At 49.2% G+C, this 13,681-nt stretch overlaps 1 protein-coding gene across 2 annotated transcripts in view; it reads right to left on the bottom strand.

Moving 5' to 3' along the window:
* ZNF385D (zinc finger protein 385D) overlaps positions 1-13,008 on the bottom strand; it is a 623,117-nt gene extending 610,109 nt beyond the window's left edge. The window contains exon 1 of one of the 2 annotated variants that reach the window (XM_073333495.1): positions 12,832-13,008. In XM_073333495.1, coding sequence (XP_073189596.1) covers positions 12,832-12,895 — 64 coding nt within the window. In that variant the 5' untranslated portion in view covers positions 12,896-13,008. Of the gene's footprint in view, positions 1-12,607; positions 12,710-12,831 lie in introns of those variants that run through there. The other variant, XM_073333496.1, reaches the window with a different exon arrangement.
* Between the last annotated feature and the right edge of the window lie 673 nt (positions 13,009-13,681).

Genomic DNA, 13,681 nt, shown 5'->3' with positions numbered 1-13,681 from the left:
CAGGGGCTTCAGATGGTACCAGGGCAGGAGGGGCTCCTTCAGGGGCCTCGGAGAGGAGGGACTCCTGTGGAGGGGAGATACTACTTTCCGGTGCTGCCACGTCTTCCCCAGCCGGTACCGGTGGATGGAACACACCCATGGGCAAAGCGAAAGGCTCGGCATCAGTGCTCCCTTCCTGGTCTTCCGGGGGGCCTCCGCATCGGATGGAAGGAGTGGAGGGGCTGGGTAGCAGGGGTCATGTCAGGGGACAGAGGTGATGGCTCAGGGACGGGGGGGAGTAACAGTGGAGCAGCACAAGGGAGGAAAGATTCCCCCGGGGTGGGCCCTCTCCCATGGCCGGCGGTGTCCCTGCCGCACCCTCCTCCACAGGCCCCGCCAGATTGTATGCAGCAGAGGCGGGGTTCTCCCGCTCATCTGGGCACAGTGGGAGAGGTGCCCCTTGGGCCCAAGTGGGAGCAATGGTGGACTGGGAAGGAGGAGGGGTGGCTTTGGGTGCCGGGCAGCCAGGGGCGCTGGCGATGACAGGGCCGGTGCCCTGCCAGGGCTCAGGGGTCCCGGATGCTCCTCCTTGCCGGGCCAAGGGGCAGTCCCTCCGGTCGTGCCCCATCGCCCAGCAGAGGTAGCACCGGGCCTCCCCTGTGGAGTAGTGCATCCAGTAATGGGCCCCTTGGTAGGGGACCAAGAATGACCCCTCAAGCGCCTCTCCATCACGTGCCATCGGTGACAGTTGAAGCTGCACCTGCCAGCGGAACGAGAGGACGTGACGGAGGGCGGGGTCTTTGCAGCCCAGTGGGAGAGGACTGACAACGGAGATGGGTAGAGAGGGCGGGTAACAGGGCGGCACTGGGAAGAAAGGGAGGGACAGAAGTCAGGACTAGATGGACGCCCCGGTTCCCTAGTGCTCTAGGGGGACGAACACGTCCCCCACCGCCAGGCCCTTCTCCACCACCTCCTGGGTGGCGGCTTCCGATGCTAAGAAGAAGACAACCTTTCTGTACATTTTGGAGGCCGCCACAAGGGCCGTGGGCCGCACCACCCTCGCCAACGCCTGCATGTGGGGCAAGGCGGGCACCAGGAGGCAACGAACGCCGTGCTTCCTGGTCAAGGTCGGGAAGGGGCCCCGGCCGCTATAGGTGGTGCGGAGGCGGTGGGTGGGAAAGATGACCTAGTGGTAGGCGTGGGGGCTGTCGCCACCTGGGCGTATGACCTGGGGGCTAGGGGAGGGACACCCGCAGAGCTGGTGGAGGGAACAGCGGGGAGGGACGCCGCGGCCAGTGGTGGGGCCGCAGCGGTAGGGCCACAGCAGTAGGGGCAGCCACTGCCATGGAGAGCTTCCTCTTTTTTGTGGGGCCCTTACCCTCCTTTTTTCCTTGGCCCTTCCTGCTGGCTGCGGGGGCTTCCCCAGAGTCGGAGGGAGCGAGGGACGTGGCAGCAAGGGAGGTCGTTCAGGTGTCCACCGCAGCCGGTGCCCCAGCAGGGGCAATAGCAGGTGGTTCGGCTGCGGCAGCGGAGGTAGAGGCTTGGGGGGGGCAATGGGGTGGCAGGTGGGGGAGGGACAGTGGGGTTTTCTGGAGGGGCCCCACCCGTCTCATCCTCCGCCATTGTGAGCAGGGAGGGAGGGGAGACACCAGAAGTAGGACGGGAAAGGGGAAGCAGGTCAACCACTCCTCCCCCCTAGGCTGCAGGCAGGGGAGGAGGGCGCCAAAGGGGGAGGGCTGGACGGGGGCGCAATCAGGAGTTAGGGGAAATAACCAACACTGGGTGGGATTCCAGCTCCTCTAGCTGCACTAGGACAGGGGGGAATACAACAGCATTGGGGGTGCAGTGAAGAGGATTTAAACTAAAAAAGGGGAGTGGCACAAGCGCATGGGAGGGCGCAAGGGGCTAAGTGGGCTGGAGTTAGATCAGGGAAACCAAGGGGCTAGCTTCAGAGGCTGGGGCGGGGCAAACAAAACAAAGGCTGCAGAGGGAAATGGGCAGGGCAGGCAAACAAACTGAAGCTAGTAAGGGGGGGCTGGGGCAAAAGGGGAAGCAAAGGCTGCAAAGGGCAAATGGGGCAGGTAGCAAGGGGAAAAGCTGTGGGGTGGGCAGTCCGGGGGGGGGGGGGGGGACGTGTGCTTGCACAAAGTCTGTTTAGGCTGGCTGCTGCTTCTGGCCCAAAGGGTGGAAATAGGGCGTAGCAAACCAAGCAAGCAGCTGAGTCCAGAGGCAAGAGCTGAGGCAGATGGTAAACAGCCAGTGGGGGTTGTGGAGGGGGCAACGGTGGGGGTAGTGTGGGGGTTGTGGAGGGGGCAACGGTGGTGGTAGTGTGGGGGTTGTGGAGGGGGCAACGGTAGTGATAGTGGTGGGGGTTGAGGGGGACACAGATGGATTGGGGGGCAGCTCCACACCACACCCCCTGTGTCCCTACAAACACAGTCAAAATCTTCACCACAAGAGCACAGTTTGAAGTCACTCAGGTCAAAAGGCCCCCTCCACGTTGGTCTGCAGTCTCTAGGTGCTCCCACACTGGTAGATGGTCCTCCTCGGGGCACCAGCAGCTCCAGGCAGCAGACTCTGCAGCAGCAGCTCCAGGAACTCCAGGTGGTGGGCCAGGTAGGCAGAAAGGACCCCTCTCAGGTGGTGGTGGTGTCCACAGCAGCAATGGCTGGAGTCCCTCACTCCCCCCTCTGTGGAGTGGGCCAGTAGCCCCCCCCAAGGGGCTGCAGTTGGAGCAGTAGCAGCACCCAAGGATGGGGGGTCCAGCAGCTGGCCAGCAACCAGGTAGCAGAGAACCGGGGCGGGTGGGAGGGTGTCTGGCCTGGCCAGGGGAGCAGATGGAGCAGCAACAGCAGCAGGGAGAGCCCAGGGCCTAACAGCAGCAGTATCAGCAACAGCCCTCTCCCTCCTTCTCGCTCCAGGCCAGAGGGCTACGGGAGAGTAATCAAAGGGAGAGCTATTGGTCCCTGATTAACCAGGTCCCTTTTCCCTGGGTAAGGTAACAGGGAAAGTTCCAGAACAATCAGGAACCTTCTGGAGACCACTAAGACAGGCTAATTAGAACACCTGCAGCCAATCAAGAAGCTGCTAGAATCAATTAAGGCAGGCTTAAAATTAAAATTAATGCTTTTGAATTTTTGAAATGCCCTTTCCTGGTTGTCCAGCTTGGTGAACACACCTCTGTCTGCTCTCTGTTGTGCACAACTGCCCAACTGACTACACACTTCAGACGCATTCCAGTCTGTAGAAGACAGGAGGTATCGGATCTCCTTGGCCCATGAGACGTTGTGCAGGCATGGTTCCAAACCAGCTGTAGAAATGTGAACAACTATGAGCAGATTGCTTCGAGGAGGCAGGAGAAGGGGTCAGACAGGGACCAACAGCAGTGCTGCTCGAAAGCCAAGGAACTATGACAGGCACACCAGGAGGCCACCAATCAATCTGGTGCTGACCTGCAGACCCACTAATTGCCATTCTGGCAGAAACCCCACCACCATAAATGTCTCTGAGGAGCCTAAGGCTATGTCTACACAAGAGAGGTTACCGCAGCACAGCGATACCAATGCAGCTGTGCCAGTGTAAGATCTCTCATGTAGCCGCTCTATGTCAACAGGAGAGCGCTCTCTGTCGACATAATTAAACCACCCGCAATGAGTGGTGGTAGCTATATTGGCAGGAGACTCTCTCCTGTCATCATAGTTCTGTGCACACTACCACTTATGCTGGCGAAATTTATACTGCTTGGGGTGTTATTTTTTTCACATCCCTGAGCAATAAAAGTTTTGCTGACATAAATGTTGGTGTAGACATGGCCTGAGTCAGAGACCTTTGCCATGAACAGTGAGGAGGAGGAGGATGGGGAACTGGTGACCATAGGTTCCGGCTGTGCCATGAGCCAGGATCTGTTTTTGATTCCACCACAATACAGCCAGTCCTTGCAGTTGAGCGTGCAGGAGACTGATGCAGGGGACAGAACCTCAGGTAAGTACGTAAATAAATTTCCCAGTACAATGATGGAGCCCCCAACTTAGCAGGAGACAGCTATTGACTTTTCATTAATTTAGTTATACTACAAGAGGTAGTGGTAGAACAAAGAAAGGTAGAGCTGCTATCTACTTTTCATCCTCCTCTTGAGTTAGGCAGGGATGGGTGGTGGACGGACATGCATAGCAATTTGTTTATGTATGCACAGATGTTCCTTGAATCCTCCAGAGAGATCTTGATGAAACTTCCATGGAAGTACACTCCAATCCTCTCCCAAAGTTTTCTAGGGATAGCAGCCTTAATTATTCCTCCATGATAGGGACACTCCCACGCCAGTCTGCAATGACTTCAGCAGGTACCAGTGTAGTAAACAGGCTAGCAGCATACAGGCCCAGGCAAGTTCAGGACACCAGCAGCAGCTGTGCTTTCTCTGCCTTTGTTACCCTCAGGAGTGAAATATCAGTTAAAACCATCACCACCTGTGGAAAATTCAGTGCCAGTGCCCTAGACACATAGTTTCATGGAACCAAGCAATTCCCTCCTCATTTCCCTCACCCCTGGTGTGTCATACACACCACGGCTTGAGCTGTGTGGCACCGGGTACAAGCACTCCAGAGCAGAAGTGTAAATGAGCATCTCTTGCTTAACACTTTAGGGGAGCAAGAGAAGGATGGAGTTCTGAATCTTAAGTTTCTCTTCCCATTCCCATTACAGTGACAACATTATCTCTGTGTTTTATCTGAAGCTGCAGCTGTGTAGCCTTGAGGGGTTCCCCCTCCACACTAGTGGAATGCCTGAGCCAGATAGGGAGGAGGGGGAAAGGGCATGGGAGGATCTGCAAGCCAGTGCAGCATCAGACCTTCAACAGAAGGCCTGGAGGGCGAATATTGCAGTCTTTCAAACTAGCAAAAGCACATTCAACTATCATTCTGCAACTCCTGAGCCCATAGAGGAATCATTCCTTAGTGCTGTCAAGGCAGCCAATGTAAGGTTTCATGAGCCGGGGAGCAAAGGGTAAGCAGGATCTGCCAGGATCACTACTGGCATTTCAGCATTGCCAATGGTAATCTGCCAGTTGGGAAAGAAGTTTCCTGTTTGTAGCTTTCTGAACAGCCCTGTATTCTTAAAGATGTGAGATCATGCACCTTCCTTAATCAGCCAACCCTTTCTGTTGAAGTACTCTTCCAAAGGTGCTCTGGAGCCCATGTAGGGATGTACATTCCATCTGTTGCTCCACTGCAGCTTGGAAACCCCAAAGCTGCAAAGCCATGTCCTACACATTGCTGAGAGTCACTGTCTTGCATAGATAATTAATGGCCATGCACACTTGCATGACAACAGCCCCCACAGTGGATTTTTCCACTTTGGGATGACTTCCCACTGACCAGTAGCAATCCAGCATTGCACGTGTCCACATTGTGCTTACCCCTTGTTCTCTGCTGTCAGTGCAGCTCTCATTTTGGTTTCCTGGAGTTGGATGGGTGGGGTGAGCTCAGCACACAGATCCAGTAATGTGGCCTTGAGCATCCAAAAGTTCTACAGCCACAGCTCATCATTCCAAACCTGAATTATGATGTAATCCCACCAATCAGTGCTTATTTCTTGGGCCTAGAAGTGGTGCTCTATCAATTGCAGCTGTTCCGTGAACATCAACAACAACCTTGAATTGGTTCTTGCTATGTTCCATAGCAATATGGCCACCAGGAAATTGTCCTGCTTCTTGCAGTTCTTCTTGCAATTCTGCAAATACTGGAGGATTGTGTGTCCTGTGCTTACAACGCTCATGAAAATAGTGCAGAGCTGTGCAGACTCCATACTTCTGTCAGAGATGGCAAACAGCAACAAGTCCCATGTGGGTTCATGGGAAATTCAAAATAGGCACAAAAATCATGTTACAGAGATATTATGGGGTGGAGAACACTGTATTATGGGAAGTTGAATCCTTGTTCCCAGTCACCCCTGCACATGTCATTTCTGCCCCACCTTGCATTACCCAAAATATCCAAAAATACAGTGCACTGAATGGTAGAGGTTGCACACTGGAATTCCTACCCAGGATGCACCTCACTTTGCATTAACACAAGCAATCCTGGTGTGTATACACAGTGCCAGTGCAAGAAGCCAAGTATGTACATGCACAAAAGATATACTAACTGCAGTGGCTATAATGATGACAAAGCTTGTGTTGGCAAAACTTTATAATGTATACATGGCCTTAAACAAGTTAGATGTCTTCAATTCAGCAGGGCCTGACAAAATACATCCTAGACTATTTATGGAACTGGCTGAAGAGATCTCTGAACCATTACTGATTACCTTTGACAACTCATGGAGGACAGGAGAGATCCTAGAGGATCAGAACAAGACAAATACAGTATCTATCTATAAAAGTGGAATAAGGGCAATCCAGGAAATTTTAACTTCAGTACTCAAAGAGATAATGGAGCAAATAATCAATCAATTTGTAAGCCCCAAGAAATTAATAAGGTGATGAGTAACAGTCAACGTGGATTGGTCAAAAACAAATGTCAAACCAATTTAATATCCTTCTTTGACAGGGTAATAGGAGGGAAGCAATAGTTGGGATATATCTTGATTTTACTAAGGCTTTTGATACGGTCTGGGGAAATATAGCCCAGATAAACCTACTATAAGATGGGTGTATAACTGGTTAAAAAAACGTACTGAGGGCAGGTTTACACTATCGGTTAAGTCAATCTAATTTATGTCATCAGGATTGTGAAAAAGCTCCCCCCTCCCAACCCTGAGTGATGCAAGTTTTGCACTGTCCACACTGGAGCTATGTCGGCAGGAGACCTTCTCCCACCAACATAGCTTATGCTTCTCGCCGAGATGAAGTAATTATGCTGATGGGAAAGCGCTCTCCCATCACCATAGCATGTCTTCACCAGACGCACTACGGTGGCACAGCTGCATCGTTGCAGCCGCACCGATGTAGTGCTGTAGTGTAGACTTTCCCTGAGAGAGTAATTATCAATGGTTCACAATCAAGGTGAAATAGTATACCGAGTGGGATCCCACAAGGACCTGTCCTGGGTCCAGTTCAATACAATATCTTAATAAATTATTTGAATAATGGCATAGAGATTGCACTTATAAAGTTTGCAGATGACACCAAGCTGGGAGGGGTTGCAAGCACTTTGGAGGATAGGATTAGATTTCAAAATGACCTTGACAAACTGAAGAAATGGTCTGAAATAAATAGGATGAAATTAAATAAGGACAAACGCAAAGTAGTACATTTAGGAAGGAATAATTAATTCCACAAATACAAAATGGGAAATGATTGCCCTCTGAGGTCCACTATAGCTCCACTGAGGTCAAGGCAGCCAAGACAATTTACACCAACTAAGTTTGTGGTCAACTCTTTTTGCTTTACAGCAAAGTGAAAGAACAGGAAGAAACAGCATGATTTCCCAACTTCCTAATTAAGGAAGGAGTACTGCAGAAAAGGATCTGGGGGTTATAGTGGATCACAAACTATATATGAGTCAACAATGTAATACTGTTGCGAAAAAAGTGAACATCATTCTAGAATGTATTAGCAGGAGCATTGTAAGCTAGACAAAATAAGTAATTCTTCCACTCTACTCAACACTGATTAGGCCTCAACTGGACTATTGTGTCCAGTTCTGGGCACCACACTTCAGGAAAGAGGTGGACAAATTGGAGAGTCCAGAAGAGAGCAAAAAAAATTATTAAAGGTCTAGAAAACGTGACCTACCAGGAAAGATTGAAAAAACTAGGTTTGGTTAGGCTGTAGAAGAGAAGACTGAAGGGAGACATAACAGTCTTTCAGTACGTAAAAGATTGTTATAAAGAGGTGGGTGATAAATTGTTTACTCCTGAGGGAATTCTGCACCAAAAAATAAAATTCTGCAGATAATATTTTAAAAGTCTGCAAATTTTGTCAATAAATAAATATGAAGGCTCTTTCATGGCAATGGGGAACACAGGCCACTGGATGCATAGAGGTGGAGATCACCCTGCAGCACCTCACCCCCAGGACACAGACTCGACAGTGAGGCTGCACCCAACCCTGACACTGCGCAAGGGCCAGGCCTACTTCAGAAACACTCCAGGGCCCTGTCTTTCCATGCCAGGTGAGGGCAGGCAGGCTCTGTCTGGCAGGATCCAAGTGTGGAGGGGCTTGGTGTGGGATGTGGGGTGAGAGGATTTTGTATGCAGGCATCTTAGTGGGGGTCCAGGTGCAGGAAGCCTCCTGATACACCGGTGCTCATTGGACCATTCTGGGTGAAGGTGCAATGGGACTCTGCAAGGGGGTCCAAGTGAAGGTTGTTGGGGCTCATCAGGAGAGATCTGGGTGTGGTGGGATGGAGCTCGGTAGGGGGGCCTGAGTGTGGAGGGCTCAGCAGAGGGTTTGTGCTGGGGGAGGGGAGCTTGGTGGGGTTGTGGTCCAGGTGCAGCTGTTTGGGGCTCAGTAGAGTAGGGGTCTGTGTAGCTCACTGGGGCAGTCCAGGCACAGGGAGTGGGGCTCATCTGAGTGGGGGTTCAAATGTGGGGACCTCACCGGGGAGTGGTCTGGGTGCAGGAATGGGGGTCCAGATGCAGGGGGGTGGAGCTTGATGAGGGGTGGTTATTGGGGGGGCTACAAATGCAGGGACTACGGCTCAGTGGTGGGGTTCTGGGTGCAGGGTGAGGCTTGGTGGGAGGGCTTTGGTATGGGGGGTACATAGGGGGTTGGGTGGACAGGAGAGCAGTTCCCCATACAGTCACCGCTCCCCTGTGGCTGAGGAGCGAAGGGGGCAGGAAGCAAATGGGGTGGGGTTGGAGCTTTCTGCAGACAGGGGAGGTTTCTAAGGAAGGGTCTAACCTGGTCCAGGCCTGGCCACTCCTTGCAGGGAAAGAGGAAGTCCCATCTTCACTCACCCCAACTCAGCCAGGACTAGCAGTTGAACCCAATGCAGAGTAGACGCCACAGGCCAGGGTGTCCCCAGCACCAGCTCCACAGACACACACGGTGATTTACCTCTCTGCCAGCTTCTCTGTAAACCTGAAATGATATGCCTGAACTTCTGGGGACGGGTGCATGGTGACTCTTGCAGCTTCCCTTTGCTTCCCCATCAGAAGTCATTTTTCTGCGGGCAGGCAAAGAAATCTGCAGATGACATGAATTCTGCATGCGCACAGTGGCACAGAATTCCTCCAGGAGTAAAATTGTTCTCCTTAACCACTGAGGACAAGACAAGAATTAATGGGCTTAATTTGCAGGAAGGGAGATTTAAGGTAGACATAAGGGAAAAATTCTTAATTATATGGGTAGTTAAGCACTGGAACAAATTACCTACGGAGGTTGTGGGATCTATGTCATTGGAGATTTTTAAGAACAGATTAGACAAATACCTGTCAGGGATGGTCTAGATAATGTTTAGTCCTGCCTTAGTGCAGGGGACTGGACTAGATCTATCAAGGTCCCTCCCAGTCCTACATTTCTATTATTTCTATGCTTTACCCATGCACATTTGGTAATGAGTTGCTCCATAATAAAACAGCATGTGCTTGCTTATAGAGAGAAGGGGAATTTAGAAGGATATTGAATGTTTATGGCTTGATTCTATGAGGTGCTGAGTTTTCTCAGTTCCTAGTAGGTTCATTGTCAATTGAAGGTGCTCAGCATCTCACAGGAAAATTGGAGCCTTCAAATGAAAATTTGGCAAAGAGATTCTTACTAGCAGAAGAAAAATCAGCCAAATTTCTCTGAATCCAAAAGTACATAGGCATATTGGGCCAGATCCTCGGGTGGTATAAAGTGGAATAGATCCAGTGAGGTCAAGACAGCCAAGACAATTTACACCAACTGAGTTTGTGGCCAATGATTTTTGCTTCACAGCAAAACAAGAGAACAGAACAGGAAGAAACAGCATGATTTTCCAACTTCCTAATAGCTCCCTTTACTACTCTGAGATGTGACTGGTACTTGTTTCCCACAGGACCTCTACAAATACCATTATGATAATTCTATGCATGCACCAATAAGCCAACTGTCCAAGTCTGTTTGCTGCTAAAAAAAAGAAATAAATACATAAAATTGTTGGAACAAGTACAAATTGCAATTTTATTTGAATACACGTGAACACACAAACAAACATACATTATATGTTTAAACTAAATGTTACAATCTATATATTTATAACAATTTACAAGATTGCATTTTTATATATGTGTGTGTGCATACACATCCTGCTTGCCTCTTGTAATCCCTATATTCTTTGTAACCTAAGCATTTTAAGTAGTTTCATTATACTGACAGAGAAATAATCAGTATTCTTAAGAGATGCTAACATTTATCTGAGAATGTCTCACTTAGAAAATAAAGTGTTTCTTTGAAGTTGAAGATTTAAAATTTAAAAAAAGTGTCCTAGAACAACACTCTAAGATTTTTGTACACACATTTTCTAGTACTCAGTGCACCACATAATTAGCATTAGATCATACAAATTATCCTAACATTTGTCTTTGCCATCATTTGGGGCTGTTAGTGTACAACAAATGCCCTACATAAATAAAACTGATGTACCTTTCCAACTGAAGGCAGCAGAAAGAATTATTGTCTTTTTAAAATACCATTGAAAATGAAATAAGATACAAAACAGATGTGCTCCACTACATTGTAGTTTAATATTAAACATTATTTATTGCTATTACTATTTATACAATACCTTAGGGGTGCATGGATTTTACATAACGCATGTATTAAGGAAGTGTTCTCTCAGACTGACTGATAGACATTACACTATTTTGTGTTTTAGATTAGAACCAAAACAGATCAGAAGTAATAAAATGCTTATTTAAAATATCTAGTTTATTGTAAAGTAATTTAAAAACTGTTTTAAATCACACTAACATAGTCTAGTAAATATACACTTTGACATAATGGCACAAAAACATCAGCCAAAGGCTCTCAGCTTGGCCTCATGATGCTCATAATAAAATCTGTGGGTGAAATCGTGGCTGTACTGAAGTCAATGGCAAAACTCCCATTATTTATTTCAGAGTTCTATCTATGACTAGATTTGAACTCCCAGTGCTTGGGTGTGGCTCAGATTCCATAGCTAGTACATTCCCTTTTGAGCCATTCAGGTTCTAGCAAAACTCCTCTTGATTTCAATAAGGCCAGGATTTCACCCTGTGTGGTTGGTTATTATATAATATCTGTGCATACTGGGGTCTCACAACTTAAAGGGACACTACCAACTTAAAAAACATCACTGCTTTGTCTGAATTTTCCACTACTGCTGTGACAAGTAACATTTTAAGTTATTGTAATTGAAAGAGATTAAGAATGTTTGATGTATTTATATGGTTACTTTGTAAACTTGACAGCACTTCATGCACATTTTCCAGAGTTTCTCAAATGTAGTCTTATATACTCTGGCTCCATTTTCAGTTTGTGAAAAACAGGGCAGAGAGAAAATATATGTGATTGTAAAACCATGATTATTGGCAGAAGGATTCTGGTTCAGGTATAATACCAGAAACAACTTTTAATTTTCATTTTTAAATGACTACTAAGTCTCAGGTTGACAGCATGCATTTAAGTTTCATAGCAAGCACCGTCTTCAACAAAACACACTTAATACCACTAAGTTCTCACTCATTAGGAAACTGTCATTACCAGTGTAGCTATTCTTGCACTGTACTATACATCTGTGACAGAATACTTAAGGCTGCCTAGTGATCTCCATTGGAATAGCACCAAAGTTACTTTCTGGCAAAGACATCTGGCAACAAACAGCATAAATTATTGTAAAATGTGACATGTTAAGCTGCATCTGCATAATTTAAGTGGTCCATTTTTGGCTTTTGTGGTTAGATACCCTGGATTTATACAAACACACTTATCTAATTTAGGCCAAAGAGTGGTTTTAAAACCCCACTGACAATGAACCACTACAAGGAATTCTAGACAGAATTCAAAACAATCTGACCTGTATCAATAAACCATTGGCTTTGTTCATCAAAGCAGACAACGACAGCCAAGTGTTACAGTAAGGAAATGGTACTTAACAGATTTGTCTTTGGGTAAAGGAATTCACCATTCAGTAAATGACGGTTATAAACCTGAACTCTTATTTGTGATAGCTCATATAAAACTGCTCACTGCCTATATTTCCAAAGTGTGGAGCTGCTTTCTGAAGAACTGTTAGCCCTTGAAATATGCATCTGCTTTCAAGTAACAACATAAGATGAGTGTTTTAAAAAAATTCTTTCCAGACATTAAGATCATTAATATGTGAGCCAATAAGAGTTTGAAGGGCTCCTTCCAAATTTATTGAAGTTTGCCTGTTCATAAATACCTTTAAAAATCCTTCTGAATCAAGTAAAAACCCCACTATCAAAACAAGATGTCAAAAGACATGGGAACACTGTTTTTCCCATCCAGCCTTAGGATGGAGTAAATGAAATACAGGAGGAACAGCTAAAGGAGTTTCATCACAGACCTGTCCCAGGACAGCTTGTCTTGTCCGACAAGGCAAAGATGCTTAGACAGAAATTACCCCCGATTCTCTGAGCGACAAAATAAGTAATAACGTTCTGCACAGACCTCAACACTTTAACGCTTCCCCTCCCCGCGACATACCAGCACTTTATTATTACTCACCTAAAAGAAGAGGGGTTGCAAATGTCTTTGCACCTTTCCACCGGGGAAAAAATAAACAGCACCCGCTGCTGCTGCTTCGCTAAGGAGAGACCTGGAATCTCTACCCGCCTCGGCTCGCTGCCCCCAGGAAATGGAGAGGATGGGGAGGGTCGTTCCCCCCGTCAGACACAGAGACGAGGGCAGCCCACGTTAGGAAAGGCGGAGCCGGGGTCCCCCACACTTACCGTTCCTGGGCTGGCATTTAGCTCCTGGCAGCTTTGCCCTTCTGCCCCCAGCTGAGCTCTTCATCCTCCAGGAGGCTGCCCCCTCCTGCCCACCGAGCCAGCCACGCAGGGAGGAGGGCGAGCAGCCTGGGACTGATGCGCACGGGGGAGCGAGGAACCAGCCTCGGGAGGGGAGATGCCAGAGGGGAGGGAGCCTCACAGCCGCTCGTGCAGAGTGGTCCCGGCGGTCCCGCCTCCTCTCCGGCCGGGATGTCAATCAGCAGCCGGCGGGCTGGCCGCTGCCCGGCTCCCGGGCACTCGGCGCGGGGCCACCTCAGGGGCGGCAGGGCGCGGGGCCCGGGCTCAGCGCCTTGCAACTTGCTCCCCGCCTCCCCCGAGCGCAGCGAGCCGCGGAGACCGGGCTAAACAAAACAACCGACGTGACAGGGGCTCGCTGGGGTCCGGGAAGGCGCTAGCACTAGCGCGGGAGATGGGGAGGGAGGCGGGAGCCTTGACAGGCAGTGCCAAGGCTCAGCGGCTACATTCCTCCTCTGTGTTGCCTTCCCCCTCTGGGGTGATAACCGCGGCCATCCTCTTTTCTCAGACTCCCCTGCCACACGCAAGGCCCCGGCCGCAAGCCGGGTCGCATGCCATCCCCAGCACTGGCCTCTGAGCTCCTCCAGGAACGAGTATCCCACGGGGCAGTGCCTGGTGGCACCCCCCTCTGTGCCCCCAGCCACAGCTCGCCGGGTTCCCCACTGTCAAAAGCCAGCCGTGCAGCACGGAGACCCCCAACTCCTATGATCACCAGATGGTGCCTATCCTCATTTAAGGGCATGCTCCCACAAACACCCCCTGTGTTATATGCCAG

Source organism: Lepidochelys kempii, chromosome 2, assembly GCF_965140265.1.
Source record: "Lepidochelys kempii isolate rLepKem1 chromosome 2, rLepKem1.hap2, whole genome shotgun sequence".
NCBI lineage: Eukaryota > Metazoa > Chordata > Testudines > Cheloniidae > Lepidochelys > Lepidochelys kempii.
The sequence above is the reverse complement of the archived record's forward strand: the minus strand, read 5'-3'. Positions and strand labels throughout refer to the sequence as shown.